At 41.9% G+C, this 25,177-nt stretch overlaps 1 protein-coding gene across 1 annotated transcript in view; it reads right to left on the reverse strand.

Moving 5' to 3' along the window:
• Window positions 1-25,177, reverse strand: part of rars2 (arginyl-tRNA synthetase 2, mitochondrial) — a 71,304-nt gene that overhangs the window by 40,700 nt on the left and 5,427 nt on the right. Inside the window, exons 2-9 of the mRNA XM_060849745.1 lie at window positions 21,992-22,065; window positions 13,082-13,184; window positions 7,918-8,001; window positions 6,718-6,815; window positions 5,761-5,816; window positions 3,122-3,205; window positions 2,033-2,109; window positions 102-260 (exon numbers count right to left, since the gene is read on the reverse strand). Coding sequence (XP_060705728.1) covers window positions 102-260; window positions 2,033-2,109; window positions 3,122-3,205; window positions 5,761-5,816; window positions 6,718-6,815; window positions 7,918-8,001; window positions 13,082-13,184; window positions 21,992-22,065 — 735 coding nt within the window. The remainder of the gene's footprint in view (window positions 1-101; window positions 261-2,032; window positions 2,110-3,121; window positions 3,206-5,760; window positions 5,817-6,717; window positions 6,816-7,917; window positions 8,002-13,081; window positions 13,185-21,991; window positions 22,066-25,177) is intronic.

Consider the following 25,177-nt stretch of genomic DNA (forward strand, 5'->3'; position numbering starts at 1 on the left):
TGCTTTGTGAGCTAGGAGTGGGGGAAGATACCTGGTTACAGTAGAACAACGGCTGATATGCACCAGCATAGCAGGAACAACTGGAATCCACTATTTCACACCTGATAAATTTTTTTGTATTCTTCAATGCTTATCGACCTAAACTGTTGCCATAATCTCAAGGCGTGCTCATCCCCTCCTTCTAGTTTCTTGAAAAACTCTTGCCCTGCTTTGTGAATGTCTTCATTGGTTTCTGCCATCTTGTTCACTTCAACATAAACCTGCAACACAAATAAAAGACCATTTAATACGGACAATCTGATTGTATTATGACTTTGACTTTGTTTAGTGCTTAAACACATGTTTTGGGCTAGCCGCTTTGTATATCACTTTCCATACTGCTCACTTCGCAATCCATGCCAATTATCTATTTTTACATTTTTCAAAAGTTGGTCTGCTTGATGTCAAAACTGGGGTTTTAATTTTGTGCTCCCTGTCAGTAAGTTTCTATGAATAAAATAAAAAAAGAGGACAGAAAGTTCTGTGTGAGAAATGGAGAAGCAAAAGAAAAAAATGCAGTTGGAGGTATCTGTTTACCGATTAATCATAATTGTTATTTCATTAGGCTTTGTGTGAGATTCACCTGCTGTAAGGATCTATCCACATTTGTTTTAAACAATATTCACTGACCATGTTCCAACATCTTCCGGGCACTGAGGAAGGAAAATGTCTCTGCATTTTGATCTTGAAAGGGTGACACCTAATTTTAAAACATTGTCCCCTGGACCTGCATAGACCCACAAGAGAAAACATCCATGTTTTCCACGTCCAGCTTGTCAAGACCATCTGGATCTTATTCCCTTCAATCCTATGCCAGGATTTCTTTCCTTTAATCAACCCTCAATTCATGTCAACATAATCCCCAAATTCCACTTGCTCTGATCTTGTTCACTCACATTTTGTATAGTATCTTATCCAAAGCCTTTTGAGAAATCCAAAGTATCACATCCATCCTGTTAATAACATCCTCAAAAACCTCCAACAGGTTTCCATGTTGATGCGGCGCAATCCGATCCTTATTTCTAACATTATCACATTCATTCCTTTGGATTCTGGTAAGTTCCCTCGACTGACAGCAGGCTATAGTCCTCATTGTCTTTCTCCATCCTTCCTTAAATTTGTAACCTTCCAATCTGCATGCATTGTTACAGCATCTCTAGCATCCTGAAAAGGTAATCCAGTGGGTCCCCAATCTTAATTTCAGAGCAAGATTTCAGGTTAACGCTTTTTATAAATCCCTTCTCAGGCTAAGCTTTTGATGGTGGGACAGGGGCGTATTGCTTACAACCCGCCACTTTCCACACCCGCTAGGCACTCGGCACCTTCTCTTAGCACAAACTAACCAATTTAAGACAAGCAGCATTCTGTAATAATATACTGGGTGGGGGTTGAAAGCAGCCTTAACTAGACAAGAATGGGACTTGCACACTTCAGGGACAGGAGGTCCCACAAATGTGAACTGCAAGCTGTTCAGTCCAACCAGCAGTAGCCTGAACTACACTCAGTGGTGCATGTGCGCACGTGAATGTACATGCTCGTGCATCTGCGTACACATACCTGTGTATGCATTGGTCTGTCAACACTTTGCGGTGACTCCTTCCTATTACCTTCTTAATTTAAAAATCTACTGCACCAAATGGGAGTGCAACTCAGACTTCAATTTTGAAAGGTTTGACTGGATGAGTTGAGCCAGTGAATGGCTTTTTGCAGAAGTCACATGCAGAGTTTTGCATCAAAACAAGAACCCTTTTTGCATGCGTATTCCCAGAGTCATGTACGAACATAATGTCCAGTGTCAAGACTTGCTGGGATTTCCAAGTTTAACATCACATTCAGCATTGAAGACAACCTCTATAGATCATTAAAAACAAAAATATCTGTAAAACCATAAGATAGAAGAGCAAAGTTAGCCCATTCAATAATGGCTGGTGTGTTTCACAACCCCATTCTCCTGCCTTTGCCCCGGAACACATACTCTTACATTTTTACTTACTTCAAAAAGATGTTGTAATGGATTTGCTTTCAGTTTCACCTCTGAACCAAAGAGCTGAAATCCTGCTCCGAGCAAACCTAAAGTAATTGACAAAGAACAAAACAGCCAAAAAACATAAAACCCTTTGTCTTTCTAATTTACCACAATTGCAATGCAGCAGTAAGGAGACTATCTTCACAGAAGGATATACAATTTGCCCTGTTAAAGATCACTCACACACCCAACTTGACTCAAAAAAGGCCTGAAGTTTCTGTTATATCTATTAGCCAAGATGCCCACTTCACAATTATTCAAGATACCTTAGATTTAATGTGTTTGTTACCCAGTCAAGGCGACAGCACAGCCAGCATTCCACTCCACTTTCTCGAAGAGAAACATTCGCTAGCCACCTACAACCTAAATCAGAGGCAGCTGAAGAAAAACAGGATATACGACATAGTGATCGTGTCCCTGCCTCTGGGCCAGAGGGCTGAGTGCCTCGTAACAGATCACTTCCATCGAGAAAGAAGCACTTGGTCCATAGTCTTGCATGTTTTGGCACTGCAAGTGCACATCTAAATCTTTCTTAAAAGATTAGGAAGGTTTCTGCGTCTCCCCCTTAAACACAATGCGTTCCAGATTCTCACCACTGGGTGAAAAAGCTTCTCCTTCTCAGAACCTTCTGTCACTTCCCTTAAATCCATGTCCCCTGATTAAGGGCCCTTCCATCAAGGAGTAAAGTTTCTTCTTGTCTACATTATCAATGCCCCTCATTATTTTAGACATCTCCCACATTTGACCCATAATGCCTTCAGGGAGGAAATTCCAGGATTTTTGACCCAGTGACATTGAAAGAACAGCGATATATTGCCAAATCAGGATGGTGAGTGGCTTGGAGGGAAACTTGCAGGTGATGTTTCCACGTATCTGCTGTGGATCTCTAGGACTGTCTGAACAGGTTGATAAAATATTGCAATGGAATAGAATCTCGACAGTTCCCCCGTCAACATTAGCTAGTAGCTCAAAACCATTTACAACCACAGCCTTAGATTTACATATTAATCAGCACAAAAACACTGAGAATTAGCAATAGCCCTAAAAAAAACTTACCAAACTGCATGCCCCAGTCTCCAAGGTAGTTGATCCTGATCACATCATTTCCCAAAGCTTGCTTTATATTAGCAATGAAGTTACCTAACAAAATAGTACAACACAAATACAAGTTATCCCTGCTGTATTAATTATGTTTTCTCAAAATAAATCGTGAAATATTGTATTAGCACTGCCATTTGTTGGCAAGATTCCATCTGAGTCGTAGGGTAAAAGGGTTCAAGCCCTACACTCTGGATGCAAGATGACAACCCAGGGTGACATTCTAGTGCAAGTCAAAGAGAGGGTGCTACATTGCCCAATGTGCCGTCTTTTCGATGATTCATTAAACTAGTGCAATGTTTGCCCTCTCAACCAAAGGTGCCATGGAACGTATCAAATACTGAGGAGAGTCTCTTCCCCAGTACCAAGGCCAACATTCTTTACTCAAACAACAGGAACAAAACTAGATTAAAAACAGAAAATTCTGGAATTACTCAGCAGGTCTGATTGTTTCTTTTTCCACAGACTCTGAGCTAACGTTTCAAGTTCAATGATTTCACCAAAGAGTCAGATGGAACTCGAAACATTAACTTAGTTTCTCCCTCGACAAATGCTGCCAGACTTGCTGAGTTTCTCCAGCAGTTTGTGTTTCGATTTCAGATTTCCAGCATTCGAAGTATTTTACCTTAACCTAATAATCTGGCAGTCTTAGACAATTTCAACTCAGAGCGCCACACTTTGTATCCTTCCCCTTCAACCAATATCTCATTTGCACGGGTTTGCTCTCAACTGAGCTCACCTATTTGTGACTTCTATCACCATGAACACTCCCTTCAGTTTTTGGCTTTGGGCACTATCACCATCTGTAATCAATCACTCCTCCTTCCCCACCTCTGTCAACAACATAGAAACCATATTTTCCAATCCCCTTCATTCTGAAGAAGTGCCTCTGGACTCTGAATGTTACATCTGTTTCTCCCTCCACTGATGTTGCCAGACCTGCTGAGTTTCTCCAGCATTTAGTGTTTAAGTTTAGATCTACAACATCCACATTATAGTCCTTCTATAACACTTAGAAAAGACTGAAGACCATGGAGATTTAGGAAGGAACTGAAGGAGAAGTTAGGGTTACAGAAACAATTTAACAGAATATCTGCAAACGTGAGGAATTATAGTTATGTGTACCCGCTGGAGAAGCTAGAGAGATCCTCTCTGGTGAAAGCTAAGAGGAGATTTGGAAGGGGCACTTAAAATTACTAAGGTTTTAAATAAAGATATGTTGTCGCCAATAGCTGAAGAGTCAATAAACAGGGAGCACAGGTTCTTGTGGCACAGTTCTAATGACCTTAGCTCTGATCTAGGAGACCTAGGTCCAAGTCTCACCTGCTACAGACCTGCGCAATAACACTTCTGAGCAGCTTGATTATAAATTGTAAACAGAGAGCACAGATTTAAAGGTAACTGGCAAAAAAAAAACCCAAAAGATTTTTAGTGCAATGAATGGCTAAGATTTGGAAAACAATATCTGACAGAATAGGGGGCACATATTCAACAGCAGCTTTCTAAAAAGACGCTGGGTAAATATTTGAGGAAAAAAAGATTGGTAGGACACAGGGAGAAAACAGAGAGTGGGATTAAAACAGGCCCTTGTGTTGTGACTATCCTCTGATTTACTCATTTATTTTGCTACAGTTTGCAGTTACCGCATTTACACATGGAGGAACAGAGTTTCCAAATACTAGTTTCTGAAGGACATAAAAGGCATAAATTATCAAATGTGTTTTTTTTTAATTCTTTCTTTCGAGAAACTATATTTTTGCACTATCAACACATCAAAGTCTTAGTTTTGGGGAGCCCTCTCCAAGATAATTTGAATGATCACACAAAGTGCAATCTAATGTGATGTACATCCAAACCTACAGAAAGCTTGAAGTGCCATCTGTCTGAGATTGTCGGTAATTAATGCTCAAGCTGTGTTTCTCTGTCAAGGTATCTCACTCCAACAAGCCCGGAAAAGCAGGAGGCAATGACTTGGCTCCTGTATTATGGGCACTAGAATACTCACACTTCCCCTATCAGTGAGAGATCAGCTGCCACACTTCGCTGATGAAACCAAAAAGGAGGAGATTCCTCAACATTCACCTGGTGGAAATGTGGCTGCTTTCAATTGCAGAAGTGGATAAAGTAACATGGAGGCACTGAAACCTCCCAGGCCAAATGTGAGCTGGGGACATGACTGCAGTGTAACTCCTAGGACATAGAAAGGTGCAGAACCTTGGGTTAGAGTGCAGAGCTACAGCAACAGGATAGCCCTAGTGCTGACAGTGTACAGAATCCCAGTTTGTCTGCCTGTTTGAGGAGTTGTATACAGTTTTTAAGATCTTTGTAAGAAACTATTATGTTCTTGTTGAACAGCTTTAGAGGCAAGATCATTTTTTCTTACCTTCTACAAGTAATCAGCTAATTTATTTTACCTTTGGGGATGAAATTTGAAATGCAGCTTGTAACTTGCACATCAGCAAATTTATCTCCAAGGAAAAAGTCACTTTGGGTCACTAATGCAGTTCAGTGTTTACTTGGGTTCTGTATTAGGCTTTCAAATTAGTATTATTTTCCAGACTTGAAATAATTCTTGCAGTACAAAGACAAATTTTTACCTATAATTGTTGAACGCAAATGTCCTGCATGAAATTTCTTTGCAATATTTGGTGAGCTGCAAAGAAAGAAGGAAGAGTTAATATTGCTCAGCTTGCTTAATGACGCACAGAAGCTCAGCTTGGTTCACTCAACCAGACTGGCTGTAGACATTCTCAAAGAACAAAGGTAGTTGTAGTGACTCATCATCCAAGTCCCAAGAAATCTCTGCAGCTCTTAGTCATGGTTCCACTCTAGGCTCAACCCTCTTCAAATTGCTTGAACAACGACCTTCCCTGCATTGTAAAGTCAGATGTGATCGCACAACGTTCAGCACCCTTCATAAACGCTCAGATAATCAAGACACGCAGCAAATGTTTCGGACAAAATTCAAGCTTGTGCTAATAAATGGCAAGTCGTATCTGCATGAGAAACAACCATCAACTAGAGAGAGAGAGAGAGAGAGAGAGAGAGAGAGAGAGAGAGAGAGAGAGAGAGAGAGAGAGAGAGAGAGAGAGAGAGAGAGAGAGAGAGAGAGAGAGAGAGAGAGAGAGAGAGAGAGAGAGAGAGAGAGAGAGAGAGAGAGAGAGAGAGAGAGAGAGAGAGAGAGAGAGAGAGAGAGAGAGAGAGAGAGAGAGAGAGAGAGAGAGAGAGAGAGAGAGAGAGAGAATCTATCTCTCTCTGAAATTCAGCAACCCCACCTTACCGTTACTGTGGTACGCACCATCAGCATGCTGTGACTTACCTGTGAGCAGAAATACAATGGCTACTGGAGCAAGGGTGGGGGGTAGGAAAGAGTGGCAGAGAGACGGAGAGGCAGAGGGAGGAGAGAGTCATGGTTTAATCTGAGGGTCACCATGCCCCAGGTAAAGGTTGAATAAAATTTCAATGAATTCGTGTAAAAGAGCCAATTTAAAATAAAACAAAATAAGTAGATTTGGTTTGAAATTTAGGGACATTTACTGGAGTCAGAAACCTACCTAAATTCCACTATAACTCGGCCACAGGGGTAACCTTGGAAGAGTTCACTCTCTATTCCATATTTCGAACCCTTCTTTGAAATCTCTTGCATCACAACCTGTAAGGTAAAAGATACAGAACGTAAGACAACAGAAATGCAGTGCTACAGCCACAACCAAGCATTCAAACAAGCCCAGTGCCTATTGTAACACTGGGTGGAATTCTCATCTTCAGTTAACATGTTTTGTCACGTCATAATTCACAGAAATTTCTCTCGTGCAATCTTTTGCTCTTCACCTCATTAATTTTGCCACCAGGCTCATCACCAATGGCCTTTCCATGGAATCATGAAAGGTGAAATAGTACTCAGGTCACTAATGCTCATGGGACTCACTGGGGTCACCTCACCACCTCTCGAGTTCCTGCATCACCCCAAGTGCTCTGCTATACGCTTCCATCGGCAGGAACAATTGCTCCACCCCCCGGCCTGACATCCACACATTCTGCTGACTGACCTACCTGCAGACCCCAGAGGAGTCTGGGACTTGACCTGCAGACTGACCAAGTCCCAGAACCCAGACTGTAAGGGCCCCAGGCTCTAGTAGGACTAAGTTCCTAACTACTGAAAACCTCCTGGATTGGAATTGGACAGGGCCTTTGACTGACTGTGGTGGCACTCCCTCACGGAGTGCAGAACATCTTGACTGCTCCCCTTTTCATTTCAGACATTTTGCTGGAGGTACATGCATTATAGCCTGGTGCCATACAGTGACAAGCCCATGCTCAAGGAGAATGATGCCTATGGAGTGTGCCGGGATATTGCACTGAAGACACAGTTGGATAATGGCAAGGAAATGCAAAGGGCAGCTACTTGTTCTGATGAACACGGCAGGCCTTTACATTGTCGGGTTTCTCAGGAAAGGAGAGGAAAATTGGAAGCAATGCATAAATAAGGTGAGTTGGACTATTAGCGACATGCAAATAAGGAAAGAAGGTAGTCACTGCTCAATAACAAGAGTCTGAAGTTTCTAATTGAAGTGTATGGGAAAAATCGGAAACAACTCTCACATTGAGATTCTTTGTACCCTCAGCTGTAGCCAGCCCAGAGGGGAGAAAATTTCATATATTGATTAGAGTTCCAGAATGAAAGGTCTGCAATAACGCTGGAGCGTCACTGATAGCCAAACAAACAAACAAACAAACAAACATTAGACACCCACCTCAGCAAGCAAGGATCGATTCACTTTGAAATTAATGGTTCCTTGCCCGACAGCAATCTCAGTAACTACATCATCACAAGTTAACTAAAGTAAATATTAAAACAAAAAAGTGTTAGACCTAACCAAGACATGAAAACTTATTCTAAAAATGCAGCACAATTATAGTTCAACTTCAGTTTTGAAGCCATGTTAAATAGATGTTAGAAGCTTAAGGAATTGGTTACCTGCAGTTTCAAGCTAACAGATTCCAGTAATTCTACAACATTCACCCCCAACACTATCACTGTGTTGTACTGCACATGTTCACCAGGTTGGCCCTACACTGGCCTCATACTGTCTTGGCTTCAGAGCAATAGTACCTAGACTCCAGCATACCTCTACATGCATTTCCTTGTGCAAGTCAAACCTGATGACACCTTTAGACATGTCGTGATAAATAGATTTAAGTTTGTTTGAACATCTTTTGGATTGTGTCCTTTACTGGAAGATAATGGGTCGATCCGTTTGTCACAGAGCAGCGACGAGAAAGGGCGGAGAGAAGCAAGGACTGCTGGGAAGGGTAAGTGACTTTTTTTTTTAAGTGGGTGGTCAGGAACGGGACTCCTGGAAGGTTATGTTGTCTCCCTGGTGCCAGGGTCCAGGATGTCGCTGATTGGGTTTACAAGGTTCTTGAAGGGGGAGGGGAGCAGCCAGAAATTGTGTTACATATTGGCACCAATGATATAGCCAGGAAAGAGATTGAGGATCTAAAACATGACTACAGAGACCTAGGTTGGAAGCTGAAGAGCAGGACAAGTAGATCAGTGATTTCAGGTTTGCTACTGATGCCACGAGATCGTGAGGTGAGGAACAGTCAGCGAGTGCAGCTTAACACGTGTCTGCTCAGCTGGTACAGGAGGGAGGCTTCAGATACTTCTGAGGAAGGTGGGACCTATATATGAAGGATGGGTTGCACCTGAACTGGACGCACAGAAATGTCCTGGGTAGGAGATTTGTTTATGCGTTTGGGAGGGTTTAAAACTAGTTTGGCAGGGGGGTGGGAATCAGTGCTACATATCTGATATGGGGCTAGTTGCAGATGGGGCAGTGACAGAATGTAGTGAATCTATCGGGAAGGCTTTTCATGTGATGGAACAAAGAGATTGCGTAAAGCGTGTCTGCTTTAATGCAAGAATGTCAGGAATAAGAGCATGGATGAGTGGATTATGATGTTGTGGCCAAAACGGAGACATGGGTTTCGCAGGGACAGGAATGGTTACTAGATGTTCCAGGGTTTAGAACATTTAAAAAGAACAGGGAGGAGGAATCAAAGAGGAGGGGGTGTAGCATTGCTAATCAGAGAGAGTGCATCATGGCTACAGAAATGAAGGCTGTTAAGGAAGGTTTGTCTACTGAGCCAGTGTGGGTGGAAGTTAGGAACAGCAAGGGAGCAGCCACCTCATTGGGGTTTTCTGCAGACCCCCTAATAGCAGTAGGGATATCGAAGATCTCATAGGCTGGCAGATTTTGGAAAAATGTAAATGTAGCAGGGTTGTTGTTATGGGTGACTTCAACATCCCCAATATTGACTGGAAGCTCCTGAGTGCAGATGGTTTGGATGGAGCCGTTTTTGTGAGGTGTGTTCAGGAGGGTTTTCTTACTCAGTATGCAGACAGGCCTACAGGGAAGCATTTTGGATTTGGTGCTCTGCAATGAGCTAGGACAGGTGTCAGATCTCATGTTGGGAGAACACGTTGGTGACAGTGACCACAATTGCCTAACATTTACCATAGCCATGGAGAGGGAAAGGAGCAGTTACCATGGGAAGATATTTAATTGGGGGAAAAAGGAAATTATGATGCTATAAGACAGGAGTTGGGAAGTACAGACTGGGAGCAATTGTTCCACAGAAAGGGCACAACAAACGTGTGGAAACTATTTAAGGAGCAGTTGTTGCAAGTGATGCATAAATTTGTTCCTCTGAGACAGGCAAGGGGTAAGAGGTAAGATTAAGGATCCTTGGATGATGAGAACAAAAGGAGCTTCTCATCAAAAGGAAGGCCACAGCTCAAGTGGAGGAAGCAAGGGTCTAGCACAGCTTTAGAGGATTATAGGCTTGCCAGAAAGGAGCTCAGAAATGGACTGATGAGAACCAGGAGTGGGCATGAAAGAGACTTAGCAGGAAGAATTATGGAGAACCCAAAGGCATTTTACTCAGACGTGAGGAATAAGAGAATGATCAGGGAGAAGGTAAGGCCAGTCAGGGATAGCGTAGGGAATTTGTGCGTGGAATCTGAGCAGAAAGGGAAAGCCCAGAATGAGTTTTTTGCTTCGGTTTTCACGAAGGAATGGGACCTTGTTGCGAATGAGAACTTCGAGGAGTTGGGAAACAGGCTTGAACAGATCAAGATTGAGGAATTTGACGTGTTGGAAATTTTGGCATATATTGAGATTGATAAATCCCCAGGGCCAGACTGGATTTATCCTAGGTTGCTCTGGGAAATGAGAAAGGAGGTTGCTAAGCTGCTGGAAGAGATCTTTGCTTCCTCACTCTCCACAGAAGTTGTACCGGAGGATTGAAGGCAAACATTGTTCCTCTTTTCAAGAAGGGTTATAGGGAAATCCCTGGCAATTACAGACCAATCAGTCTCACATCTGTGATCAGCAAGGTTTTGGAAAGAATTCTGAGGGATAGGATTTATGACTATTTGGAAAAGCATTGAGTGATTAAAAGCAGTCAGCATGGCTTTGTGAGGGGCAGGTCATGCCTCACTAATCTTATTGAGTTCTTTGAGGAGGTGACGAGACAGGTTGATAAAGGTTGGGCAGTGGATGTGGTGTATATGGACTTCAGCAAGGCATTTGATAAGCTTCCCCATGGTAGGCTCATTCATAAAGTCAGAAGGTATGGGATACAGGGAGATTTGGTTATCTGGATTCAGAATTGGCTGGCTGACAGAAGGCAGAGAGTAGTTGTAGATGGAAAGTATTCTGCCCGGAGGTCAGTGATGAGTGGGGTCCCGCAGGGTTCTGTTCTTGGACCTCTGCTCTTTGTAGTTTTTATAAATGACTTGGATGAGGAGGGTGAGGGACGGATTAGTAAATTTGCTGATGACACAAAGGCTGGAGGTGCTGTTGATAGTAGTGAGGGCTGTTGTAGGCTGCAGCGCAACATAGAGATGCAGAGCTGGGCTGAGAAATGGCAGATGGAGTTCAACCTAGATAAATGTGAAATGATGTATTTTGGAAGGTCAAACTTGAATGCTGAATATAGGATTAAAGACAGCATTCTTGGCAGTGTGGAGGTACAGCAGGATCTTGGTGTTCAAGTACATAGATCCCTCAAAGTTGCCACCCAAGTGGCTAGGGTTGTTAAGAATGCATATGGTGTTTTGGCTTTCATTAACAGGGGGAATCGAGTTTAAGAGTCGTGAGATTTTGCTGCAGCTTTACAAAACCCTGGTGAGACCACACTTGGAATATTGTGTCCAGTTCTGGTTGCCTTAATATAGGAAAGATACAGAGGCTTTGGAGAGGGTGGAAAGAAGGTTGATCAGGATGCTGCCTGGACTGGAGGGCTTGTCTTATGAAGAGAGGTTGACTAAGCTCAGACTTTTCTCTCTGGAGAGAAGGAGGAAGAGAGGTGACCTGATCAAGGTGTACAAAGTAATGAGAGGCATGGACAGAGTTGATTGGAAAAGTCTCTGGCTAAGGGCAGAATTGACAGCCACAAAGGGTCCTAAGGTGTTAGGAGGAAGGTATAGAGGAGACGTCAGAGGTAGGTTCTTTACGCAGAGAGTTGTGAATGCATGGAATACGTTGCCAGTGGTGGTGGTGGAAGCAGAGTCATTAGGGACATTTAAGTGATTGCTGGACATGCAATTGGACAGCGGTGAGTTGATGGGTGCGTAGGTTAGGTTATTTTAGATTAGGGTTAATCCTCGGCACAACACCTTGGGCTGAAGGGCCTGTTCTGTGCTGTACTTTTCCTTGTTCAATGTAATAGGTAAACTTTAAGACCGTATAAGAATCAGGTTTCTTCACAACTTTGATGAAAATAGATTCAAATACATTTCTTCTCAGAAACAAAAATTCAAAATTGCTGGTGAAACTCAAGATCTGGTAGCATCTATGGAGAGAAAGCAGAGTGAACATTTCAGGTCCAGTGACCCTTCTGCAGAACACTTTGGGCCTTGCATGTTAACTGTTTTCTCTCTACAGACGCTGCCAGGCCTACAGACCTTTTTGAGCAATTTCTATGTTTTTTTCTGATTTTCAGCATTGACAGTTCTTAGCAATTTTTTTTTAAAAAAAAAGCATTTCTTCTCAGCCTTACTTTTACCAGGGAGTGACTTGAGCAAAATACTTGACGGAGTCGACATTACCCAAACCATAGTCCTTCAGCACTGGAAGAATGCCCTCACCACACAGAATGCTGAGGTCCAATAAAGATAAATGCTTCATCACCACCTCCTCACAAGCAACAATAGACACTATCCTTGTCAGCACCATCTACATCCTGAAGAATAAGTACTACAGATTGGCAATGAGAAGAAATCTATTTCAAGCCATTTAGGACTTTATCATCCAGTAAAGAGTGAAACTATAACAAAAATTTCTAAAATTATTTATTTTACCTTGTTGGTAAACATTTCTGTTTATGTACAATTGGATTTGTTCTCGCTAGGAAAGAGAAACAAAGATGTATTTTCAATCGGCTCCTTGATGGCAGCATATCAGATCCAACTGCAACGTTCATCATCAGGAGGGTGGCTGTTTTCTGCCAAAGTAAACGCCTACTCCCCTGCTACAAGATAGCAAAGGCCGTACATCACAGGCACTTTCAGTACGAGGAGCTCACCTTTCAAATATAAAATCGGTACAGAGTCTACATTTTCTGTCTGTTAGCCTCAAAAGATTTAAGGGGCAGAATCCTGGGATTCCATCGAAACACACTGGATTACCTGGCTGCAACAAAAACTGGAAAGCCAAGCTAAACATCGCCCACCTGCCTGACATTCCTTCCATTCAAATCAAAACTCCATCCAATGCGATTCCCTGATAAGCACAGCGTCTAGCCAATGCTTTGATACAGACCCAGGAACACCTCCACCTTCAAGTCAGTAATAACCACCATCCTCTTCCAACGCAACATGCACAACCTGGTGTTGTCAAGTAACAGTACCTGCTCAGACAATTGCCTTGCTTGACTCTGGACAGTTGATCCCGATCTTAGGCAGCCTTTCTCCAGCACAGAGTTCACGGATATGCGAAAATCTAGGGTCTGTCTGAAAAATGTTTGAAAGAACATTAAACACAACTTGCCTTTCCTTAACACATTAGACAGACGTACAGATAGACAATGTCAAAGTCCACTGCAAAGAAGCACAGACAACATCAGGAAGCAGGAAAAACTTCAAAAAAAAAGTCAAAACTGAATGCGAGATTAAGGTCACAAGTTGTTTCAAAGGACACAGAAATGTATCCAACAGATAAGAGTGGAACAGCTGAATGGTGAACTCCATTGTTCAATTGGAAACCAAAAGACAAGCAGAAAACAAGAACCATAAGAAAGGAAACTCTCAGAGCAAAAAACTTAGCAAAGATTCAAAAAGGCCTGATAAAAATGACACCAGCATTGGGAATGCGAAAGAAAAGAGGATTTCACCTCAAAAGTAGTGTAAGCATTTGTGTCAGAACATGCCTCTGCACTCAAACCAAAGCTTTCAATTTTACACGAGCAGGGAATAAAGTATTACTTGAGTTATGAATAATATGTTGGCAAGCAAGTAACAATACAAACAGGGTTTTATAGTCTGTTTTTATAACACAGTCAGTTTATATTTAAGACATTAAGCTAATTAAGACTATAAGTGAAGAGAAAAATCCTTCCCTTCGAGCTAGGGAGGGTTCAATCTTTAGAAGTTTCTTTCCCAGAGTCGGTTCCCTCAACTCAGCACCGCCCTCCTAACCTGCAATCTTCTTCCTGACCTCTCCGCCCCCACCCCACTCCGGCCTATCACCCTCACCTTGACCTCCTTCCACCTATCACATCTCCATCACCCCCCCCCCCCCCTCCCCCAAGTCCCTCCTCCCTACCTTTTATCTTAGCCTGCTTGGCACACTCTCCTCGTTCCTGATGAAGGGCTTATGCCCGAAACGTTGGATTTCCTGTTCCTTGGATGCTGCCTGACCTGCTGTGCTTTAACCAGCAACACATTTTCAGTTGTGATCTCCAGCATCTGCAGACCTCATTTTTTACCCGTAGGTCATTGAAGGGTGACCTCGTCGAGGTTTATAAAATCATGAGGGACATAGACAGGTGAATAGCAAAGAAAGAGGAATTCAAAACCGGGGACAGATTTTTAAAGCAAGAGGAGAAATATTTTAAAAAGTTAGGAAGGCAATTTTTTTTTAAAAAAAACACAGAGCTGCTAGTGTGTGGAATGAACTGCCAGAAGAAATGGTAGATGCAGGTACAGTTACAACATTTAAAAGACAATTAGGTAAATACATGACTAGGAAGGGTTTGGAGGGATATGGACCAAATGCAGGTAAGTGGGACTAGTTTAATTTGGCATGGGCTAGTTGAACTGAAGGATCTGTTTCCATGCTCAATGACTCAAATAAGGAAGAATTTCAAAATGAAGACTTTAACTTGCCCTTTAACTGAGGGGGAAATAAAGTAGTACAAGTCGTTTGGCTATAATGCGGGTTTCCTTCATGTGAATTCACTACAGCACAATTGACAAACTGGGGACACTGTTTCTAAAGTGTGAAAGTTTAAAGGTTGTATTGGTTATACTACAATTCCAGCCCAATTAATTTAAATGGTGCTGCTATTACGTGATTTTCTTATAACTTGGCGTTGCACGAGAATGGAACTACTGTGTTATAGCACAATCAACTCTACAGAATGGGAACTGGGGTTATAGCATGAATAATGGCATAAAGGTAAACACAAGTCACAAATTATAGATTTACCATTGCTTATGAAAGGCTTTAGGGACTAGTTGTGGAAACACCAATAAGTTTCAGACACTGGGGAGGAAACAGGTAGGCAAGTCAACAGGTTACAATAAAACAAAGAATGTGAATGCTGGAGATTGGAAAAAAAAAATAGTAACTGGCAGTGAAACTTAGCAGGTCTGTTGGTTTCTGGAGTGTGAAAGCAGGGTTAACAGTTCGAGTCTGGTAACTCTTTATGGAAACTGGGGTTTTTAAGATTAGATTCCTTACAGTGTGGAAACAGGCCCTTCGGCCCAACAAGTCCACACCAACCCTCCAAAGAGTAACCCACTCAGACCCATTTCCCTCTGACTAATGCACCTAACACTGTGGGCAATTTAACATGGCCAATTCACCTGACCTGCACATCTTTGGATTGTGGGAGGAAACCGGAGCAAACCCACAAAGACACTGGGAGAATGTGCAAACTCCACACAGACAGACAGTCACCCGAGGCTGGAATCGAACCTGGGACACTGGTGCTGTGAGGCAGTAGGGCTAACCACTGAGCCACCGTACTGCCCTGATGAAAAATTCTGATGAAAGATTACTGGACTCAAGACATTAACCCTGCTCTCTCCCCACAGATGCTGCCAGGCCTGCTGAGTTTAACCAGACATTTCTGTTTTTGTGTCAACAGCTAATGTCTTTGATGGACTATTACAAATTTTAAAATAAAGGAACTTCTTTAAATCCTGCAGGCAGAACAAATTAGCATTGCATTGGGATGAAGACTCGAACATGATGATCAGAGGGACAAAAAGGGTGATCCAGAAAAATAAAACACGGCAGCAAAATTCAAACAGATGGGTAAAGAATGTTATCAGTGTTTCAACAGTAAGATCTCTCAGACAGGAAACAGAATCATAAAAGATGTAATCAGAATTAAAACTGAAGGTGAACATGTTTTCCTTTGCAAATGCTTAAAGGTGATTATGAGTAACACGACAGATGACCAAGATAAAATCCAGTGAATGCACAGTAAATCAGATGGATATCAGAGTCAGATTAAAAGGGCTCAAAATTAATACCACCACAGACAGATGGAGTGTGGAGACATATCTGATAAGAGATTTGCAGAGACTTAACAAGCAAGTTACAAATGGATTGGAAGCTGATCAATGTAGTGTCCATTTTCAAAACCGATAGCAAAACTGACACAGACATCACCAGACCCACCAACCTGACTTCTACTTCATGCAATATAATATAACAGATGCGTCAGGAGTAAAGTCGAATATTATGTCTTATATATAAAAGATCCTCGCAAACAGATGCCAAAATGGATCCAGAGTAGGGAGATACTATCTGGGTTAACTCTTTCACATCTCTGAACAGCCTGAAAATAGTCTGTAAACCATACAGGTGAATGCAGGCCTCCAAAAGGACAACAGAAAACAAATTCACATAAAGATCATACTAAAAGGTGTGGAGATTCAGGGCTTTTTGGTTTGACAAAAAGACTGAACTATTATGAGGCAGATAAATGCAGCCAGAATAAGTAGGGGTATTGTATTTGATTAGTTTTAGATCCACTACTACTACTTCTCGAGTCCACAAACAATCTGGATACGGAGAGTGAAAAGATTTACTGACACTAAAATGGAAGTGGCCGTGGAATTAGTGGAAGTGGCCCAGAAATTGTAGCATGAGTTAACAAAGCAAACATTTGACTGAATGCTGATGGATAAAATTTAATTCACATTGTGGAGTCTCAGGTAGATATGATAGTGAAGGCAGCATTTGGTATGCTTTCCGTTATTGGCCAGAGCATTGAGTATAGGAGTTGGGAGGTCATGGTGCAGCTGTGCACGACGTTGGTTAGGCCATTGTTGGAATATTGCATGCAATTCTGGTCTCCTTCCTATTGGAAAGATATTGTGAAACTTGAAAGGGTTCAGAAAAGATTTACAAGGATGCTGCTAGTGATGGAGGATTTGAGCTGTAGGGCGAGGCCGAATAGGCTGGGGCTGTTTTCCCTGGAGAATCAGAGGCTGAGGGGTGACCTTATAGAGGTTTATAACATCATGAAGGGCATGGACAGAGTAAACAGACAATGTCTTTTCCCTGGGGTGAGGAAGTCCAGAACTAGAGGGCAAAGGTTTAGGGCGAGAGGGGGAAAGATATGAAAGAGACCGAAGGGGCAAATCTTTCACACAGAGGAGGGAGGCGTATATGGATTGAGCTCCCAGGTGTAGTGGTGGAGGCTGGTACAATTAAAAGGCATCTGGATGGGTATATGAAAAAGGAAGGGTTCAGGGGGATGTGGGTCTAGTGCTGGCAAACAGAACTAGCTTAATTTAGGATATCTGGTTGACATTGAGGAGTTGGACCGAAAGATCTGTTTCCGTACTGTACAGCTCTAGGACTCCATGGCTCTAAATAAAAAACATTGCAGAGAAGAAAAAAAATATACAGGCACTCGGTGAAGAGTGTTGAGATGGCCAAGGTTGAAACAGAAAGAGACCTAGAGTCTCCATTCAACTAAACACATCCTGGCAATTTAGCACAACAATCATCATCAACTAAAACGCTGAATTATATCACAAAGAAAAACTAATTCCAATGGAATATGGTTAAACTGTATAGAGGTTGAGTCAAATGCAGACCTCAAGTATTACATCCAGTTCTGGTCATAGACTTGATGGAGACATTTAATACTTTAATCCTCAGAGTAATGAATGATGACTGCAAGATGGTGTAGACTGAGCCTATACTGCCTTGAATTTAAATGCTTGAAAAAGAGATCTTATTGAAACATACATAATTCATAGAGAACATGAACAGATAGATGTTGAGGGGCTGTTTCCTCTGATTTTATAACATACAACTAAGTAGTATCTCAGGATAATGTACGGGCCAGTTAGGACTTGGATAAGGTGGAGTTCAGACATGTTCTTAAATTATTTTCAATTTTTCAAAGGAAATTTCTAGGAAGTGGCCTTATAGGAGATGTATATGATCATTTGAGAATCATTTGAATGTAAATTGAAAGGGTATGGCAAGAAGATTCAAGTTAGCAAAAGGCAGAATGGGGTACTGATATTATTCTCCAAAATGAAAAAGAGAAATCAATGCATGGAATGGATTCCTGGTAATAGCGAAGGCAAAAAACAAACGTTCATCCTTACCAAAAGAAAACTGCTGCTGTTTCTGGACAGATGAATAAGATGGAGGTATGTGGCTATTACACAGAGTTACTTGTAATCCTGCAAATAAATGCAGTCTTTCTGTTTTCTCCAAAGCAGACAGTGTATCACCTACACCCCGGTGACTAACAAGTTTGGTGGTCCTAAAGGTCCGGATTCAAAAAGCCGACTTTTAGTGAGATAATAAACGGAGGCTCCATCTATCCTTCATTAGATTTAGAGTATCCCGTGCACTGCTGTGAAGGAGAGTAGGAGGATTATCCCCTGTGTCCTGGAAACATCTATCCCTTATTTAACATCCCAGAACAGGCTGTCTGCTCATTACTGCTTGTTGTATTTGGGAGTAGCTGTGATATAATTGACTAATACATTTTCTACATTACAACAGTTGTAATAACAACGTTGAAAAGTCCTTCAATGTTTGTAAGGTACTCTGGGTGATCCAGTGGGCTTGGAAAAAAATGCTACACACAGTACAAGTTTTTACTTTCAAACTGCCTTTCATGAGTGGATATTTGCAATATTTTCCATGAACTATTACATTAATTCTGGCTCAGAATCAGCTCAATCAGGCCTTGGCCCTCTAATAAGGTACAGGTATTTGTTGTTTTAAACTCCAGCATTATTTAAATAGGTCACACAAAACAGAAACAAAAAGATGGTGAACTTTGATCTTATTACCATCCATATTTTCCAAAGTGCGCTGGATTTTCAGACAACTGGATAAGAAAATCAGGAAAGAAAAACATAATCATAATTCTTAAATCAGCTTGGCTTTATTTTTCATTTCTAAACTCTCCTTGTTGGAGTTACACCTAGACCAAAGGAAGATAGTTACGGTAGTTGGAGGCCAATCATCTCAGTCTGAGGATGTCCCTGCAGGAGTTCCTCAGGGTAGTGTCCTAGACTGAACAACCTTCAGATGCTTCAATGACATCTTCCATTATCAGGTGGGAAGTGGGGTTGATTGCCTTGGCTTATCTATTTGTATGCTGAGTTGGGTATTTTTTTTAAAAAAAAGTATCTGCAGAAGACTCGGTTAGTCTCCATCTTAAAAATCTTCCAAAATCTTTTTTTAAAAAGTCATGACACTGGCCGTCACGTCAACTGTAATGACTATTACAGTTCATTGCCTGTTGCTTTTTTGTGTAACGCTGTGGAACAGTTTTTTTCGTTGCTAACAACACTGATTTCTCACCATTGGTAACGCATTGCTTCTTCACAACAGGAGTTCCTTGGGGTGGCCATTAGGATGCAGTGGTTTTACAGCCAGCCTGCAGAAGCTACTGATTCTGCAACAAGGTTGGAAAAACACCACAGTGACTGGCACACAATAGAAGCATGGATCGATTCACTGTTTTAGCATTGACTGCAAGCATGCTAGGTCATATGCTGCTAATTTTAAAACGCCTGCCAACAAAAAAAATCTACAGAGCTCTGCAGCACAGCTATCCAGTTGCTGACAGCAATTGAGATCTGGCTTCAATAATACCAATAATACTGGTATTGTCAAATCACATTGATGCATTCTTACAAAGAGCAAACCGGGAAGCATATATCACTGAATTGCTTGATTTTGCATTTTCAGCTTTTATAGATAGACCAATAATGGATTGCAACACACGAGATTAAGAAAATAGAAGTACTGTATGCAAACTTTCTCTTTCACATTTAGAATTCCCCATCACGATGGTGAAAAGTTATCAGAGGCAGGCAGGAAGGAAGGCAGATTTGAGGTTGGGATCACATCAGCTGTAATCTTATTGAATGGGGAGGCAGGTTCGAGGGGCTGAATGGCCTATATTTATACATAAATATTTAAAATTCATCTTTTTACAACAGTGAGGATGTCTCAAAATAACAATGAAGGTAGGATGTCAGTTATAAAACCCCAGCTTTACTTCACATAAAGCTTGTTACAGAAAGATTAAGCGTGCAGGAATGGAAGGGTTTTTCTCAGTTTTGTAATTTCTAATTGCTTGCATTCTGAGGAGAACACAGTGGTGTTCCGTGTCTAACTAGACATTTGCCACCAGGTCTCAGTGGAGTTACGACAGCACTGCCAGCGTTACTGTCATTGCAACAGCAAGATTCAAGTCGTTGAATGTACACATTTATTCTGTTCCAATAATCTGCCTCCCTTACAATTTCATCATTCATACCCTTTATCGGGGTCTTCCCCATCAGTAGGGATAACAGCTTGCAATAATATGGTGTCTTTAACAGAATGAAGCATTGGAAGCTGCTTCAAAGAAGCATTAACCAACAATATTTGACACCATGCCACACGTGGAGGGTTTTAGGACAGATAACCAAAAACCAGATTAAGAATAATCTGAGAAACAAGCAAGAAAGCACATTCATTGGTGGTGGAATTATTTAAAAATTGGAAAATTGCAGGGCAGGAGGAGCCTATTTATCTACACCAGCTACAAACAGGAGATCAGCTTCCAGGAACCATTGGCACAGTGGTTCAGTGGTTAGCACTGCTGCCTCACAGCACCAGGGTCCCAGGTTCGATTCCAGCCTCGGGTGACTGTCTGTGTGGAGTTTGCACATTCTCCTTGTGTCTGTGTGGGTTTCCTCACTCGTTTCCCCCCCACAATCCAAAGATGTGTGGGTCAGGTGAACTGGCCATGCTAAAGTGCCCATAGTGTTAGGTGCATTAGTCAGAGGGGAATGGGTCTGGGTGGGTTACTCTTCGGAGGGTCATGATTATGCTGAAGGGCCTGTTTCCACAGTGTAGGGAATCTAATCTAATCAATCACTTTTACAGGTCATTCTGTCTCTGTGCTCAAGTACCGCATGGCCTGCATCAAATTTTGGATGCACGGTAATTTCTTTCAGGTCAGCATCGGGAAAACCAAAATCATTATTTTCTGAGCTCACCAGAACGGAGGTCAAATCCAAAATGCCTTTCAGCTCTACTCCTATGCCAGAGATTGAGATTGGACTCAAATAGGAAATCTGAATCTATACATAAAAAGAGATTCAATATTTAAAATTGAAAATACAGAAAGCTAACTATGAATTTATGGAAAGTAGGTGAATGAAATCTAAAATTTTTGTTTGAAAATGATTTATATTGCAATTACGAGAATAACACATAAGATACACTTAGAAGTGCTGGCCTATGAAGTGTCAATTATAGTTGCACTATATTCGCAACCTATGACCTTGAATACATTTGTTTCCAGAACAAAGTTTTCTTTGAAACGTTCCCTTTATTTGATGATCTTCAGACTTCCAATAAAAAAAACAGCGTGGCACTACACATGGTTTTGCCTCATATCTTGCCCTATTCTTTTCAATCTTGATCTTTGCTTGCACCTGGATATTTTTAAATACTCCGAATTCAAAAGCAGTCAAGGAACTTCCAAAAGATTTACATTATTTGTTTTCATGATTTGTAAAACATGCCTATAAAGCATCATAAATATTACATGGTTAACATGAGTCCCTCCTCAGTAAAGAGAGCTATTTCAGCAACATTAAACTTTTCCCTTTACTTTGCTGTTTTTCCTTCCTTTGCTCCATGAGTCTAAAAATGTTTATTTCCCAGTCAGCAAGTTCATTCAGCATTTATTTATTACTCATTGAATCCCAATCATGGTCAGATGCACACAGTGTTGATGTGCTGCACTCAACCAAGCACAGAGGAGCAATATCTATGTGAACAATGACTGGCAAAGCATAGCGTACAGAGTGGATGGAGAGTTGATGGGCGGGAATTGGAGGAGGCAAGTCGAGGTGAATTAAAGGGGCTGAAAGTAGGATGCATCCCTGACAATCACATGACTGAGCATAGGAAAACTGTGTCACTTTAGGCTACATACTAACTAAACCGTTACAAAGGCATCAAGGTGCACTTTCTTTAAATTTTATTAATGCAATCTAAATCAACAGTGTACATAAAATACAAAAAATGGTTAAATTACTGTTTTTTGGAGACAGGAACAGCTGACACCATAGGAATAAGCTTCTCTGTAGAGGTCCCCAGGACTTTGGAAAGCTAAGAAAAACAACACAATTAGAGTAAACTTGAGAATATGTAAACTGAATTTTCCAAAATTTTGACAATTCAAAATGTTATTAAATATGTAAACAGCAATAAGCACCTGAGGTATGTGGCTGCAATTTAATCACATCACGTTAAATTGGCAATTTATTGAAGTGTAATTTGGCTTGCATGGTTTTTTTAAAAAACTTTAATGATCTCATTACTATTTGATATTTGACCACAGGCTCCTTTCATTTATGTAACAGTTAAAACATCTTTGAATGAGTGTGCTCATCAATGAGGATGTTAACTATTTGTACACTTCATATAACAGTCAAATAATGATGCTATTAGTGATTTGAGAAACATTGAAAATAGGAGCTGGCGTAGGCAATTAGCTCTTTAAACCTACCCCAACGTCTAACATGGTCATGGCTGATCATCTAACTTGGTACCGATCCCATACCCTTTGGTCCCTTTAGCCCGAGAATGATATCCATCTCTTTCTTAAAACAATGGCCTCAACGTCTTTTCATGGCAGAGATCTGCACAGGCTCACCACTTTCTGGGTGAAGAAATTTCTCTGGACTTCAGGCCTAAATGGTTCAGCCCCCTAACCTTAAACTGTGACTCCTGGTTCTGGACTTCACCATCATCGGGAACATCCTCCCTGCATTTTATTTTTAGAAAAATTATTCATTCATGGGGCTTGGGCATTAACTCGCATTTATTGTTCAGCTCAAGTTGCCCTGGAGGAGGTGGTGGTGGTGGTGAGCTGTCTTCCTGAATCACTGCAATCCACCTGCTGTGGGCAGATCCCCAATGCCATTAGGGAGAGGACTCCAGGACTCTGACCCAGTGACAGTAAAGGAAAGGCGGTATATTTCCAAGTCAAGATGGCGAGTGGCTTGAAGGGGAACTTGCAGGTGGTGGTGTTCCCATCTATCTGCTGTCCTTGTACTTCTAGATGTTAATTGATTTATTATCAGGTGCTCATTTCATGTAATTGTGACAAATACTGTGAAAATGTTGCGTAATGTCGTCACTATTGGTGCCATCTTAAAAAGACAGAAAAGAAACGAACTCAAAAGAATATCAAGGTAAAAATTTAAAAGTTCAAAATTACAGTCCTCAAGTGCTTGAGCTACGGATGTGGATCAGACCCTTTCCCCACGTTGACACAGAGTCCAACATCAGCACAAAGCGGTCAGCCATACCCAGAGCCCCTTCGCCTTGCCATCACATTCACTGCCGGGGAGTCCTGCAGACACCGCCTGGTGGACAGACTTTGGGGAGTCAGGAGGCAACTTACTCGCCACAGTATTCATTGCATATGACCTGTTCTTGTTTATACAGCAAGTTCAGGGAGTTCTGGTCAATAGTAACCCTTAGAATGTTGCTATTCAGTGACTTGGTGATGGTAACACCACTGTATGTGAAGGGGTGGTGATTAGACGGTCTCTTATTGCAGATGGTCATTGCCTAGCATTCATGTGGAATGAATGTTACTTGCCACTTGTCAGCCCAAGATCTTGTTGCAGCTGGACATAGCCTGCTTCAGTATCCGAGGAGTTGCAAATAGCGCTGAACATTGTTTACGGATGTTTGAACATCCCCATTTCTGACCTTATGATGGAGGGAAGGTAATTAAAGCATTGATGAGGGGCAAGGACACTACCCTGAGGAAGACCTGCAGAAATGCCCAGCAGCTAAGATGACTGACCTTCAACAACCACAACCATTTTCCTTTGTGCTAGCTATGACTCTAACCAGTGGAGAGGTTGCCCCTGATACCCATTGATTGCAGTTTTGTTAGAGCTCCTTGGTCGGACGCTGCCTTGATATCAAGGGCTATCACTGTCACCTCTGCAATTCAGCCCTTTTATCCTTGCATGAACCAATGACATCAGGAGCTGAAAGATCTTGGTGGAAGCCAAACTGGACGTTACCTTCCGTCACTTTATTAATTATCGACAGACTGATGGGATGGTCATTGGCTGGGTTGGATTTGTCCTGCATTTCATGTGTACTTGGGCAATTTTCCTGTCAGGTAAATGCCAGCGTTGTAACTGTACTGGAAGGGCTTGGTAAGTCCATGAGCCCATGCCTTCAGTACTATTGCCAGTGCCCATAGCTATACTCAGTACCTCCAATTGTTTCTTGACGTCATGTGAAGTGAATGAAATTGGCTGAAGTTTACGGCGAATGCTTCAGCCTTATGTTTTGCACTGATGGATTGGGCTCTTCCATCAGAGGGGGTGAGGATGTTGTGGTTCTGCTCGCCGAGCTGGAAGTTTTTGCTGCAAACGTTTCGTTCCCTGGCTAGGGAACATCAGTGCTGTTGGAGCCTCGTGTGAAGCGCTGCTTTGATGTTTGTTCCGGTATTTATATTGGTTTGTTCTTGCCGCTTCCGGGTGTCAGTTTCAGCTGCAGTGATTTGTATGTGGGGTCCAGGTCGATGTGTCTGTTGATGGATGTTCTTGCCGTTTCCGAGTGTCAGTTTCAGCTGTAGTGGTTTGTATATGGTGTCCAGGTCAATGTGTCTGTTGATGGAGTTTGGGGATGAATGCCATGCTTCTAGGAATTCTCTGGCTGTTCTCTGTCTGGCTTGTCCTATGATAGTGGTGTTTTCCCAGTCAAATTCATGTTGCTGGTTGTCTGAGTGTATGGCTACTAGAGATAGCTGGTCGTGTCGTTTTGTGGCTAGCTGATGTTCATGGATGCGGGTTGTTAGCTGTCTTCCTGTTTGTCCTATATAGTGTTTTGTGCAGTCCTTGTATGGTATTTTGTAAACTACGTTAGTTTGGCTCATGCTGGGTATTGGGTCCTTTGTGCAGCTTCCTCCTCCAGTGAGTTGTTTAATTGCCCACCACCATTCATGACTGGATGTGGCTGAACTACAGAGCTTAGATCTGATCTGCTGTTTGTGGGATAGAGTTTAGCTTTATCACTTGCTGCTTAGCATGCAGGTAGTTGTGTTTGGTAGCTTCATTTGGATGACACCTCATTTTTAGGTATGCCTGGTAATACTCCTGGCATGCCTTCCTGCACTCCCCATTGAACTTGGGTAGATGGGTTGATCCCCTGGCTTGATGGTAATGGTTGAATGGGGAATATGTCAGGC

Source organism: Hemiscyllium ocellatum, chromosome 3, assembly GCF_020745735.1.
Source record: "Hemiscyllium ocellatum isolate sHemOce1 chromosome 3, sHemOce1.pat.X.cur, whole genome shotgun sequence".
Classification (NCBI taxonomy): Eukaryota; Metazoa; Chordata; class Chondrichthyes; order Orectolobiformes; family Hemiscylliidae; genus Hemiscyllium; species Hemiscyllium ocellatum.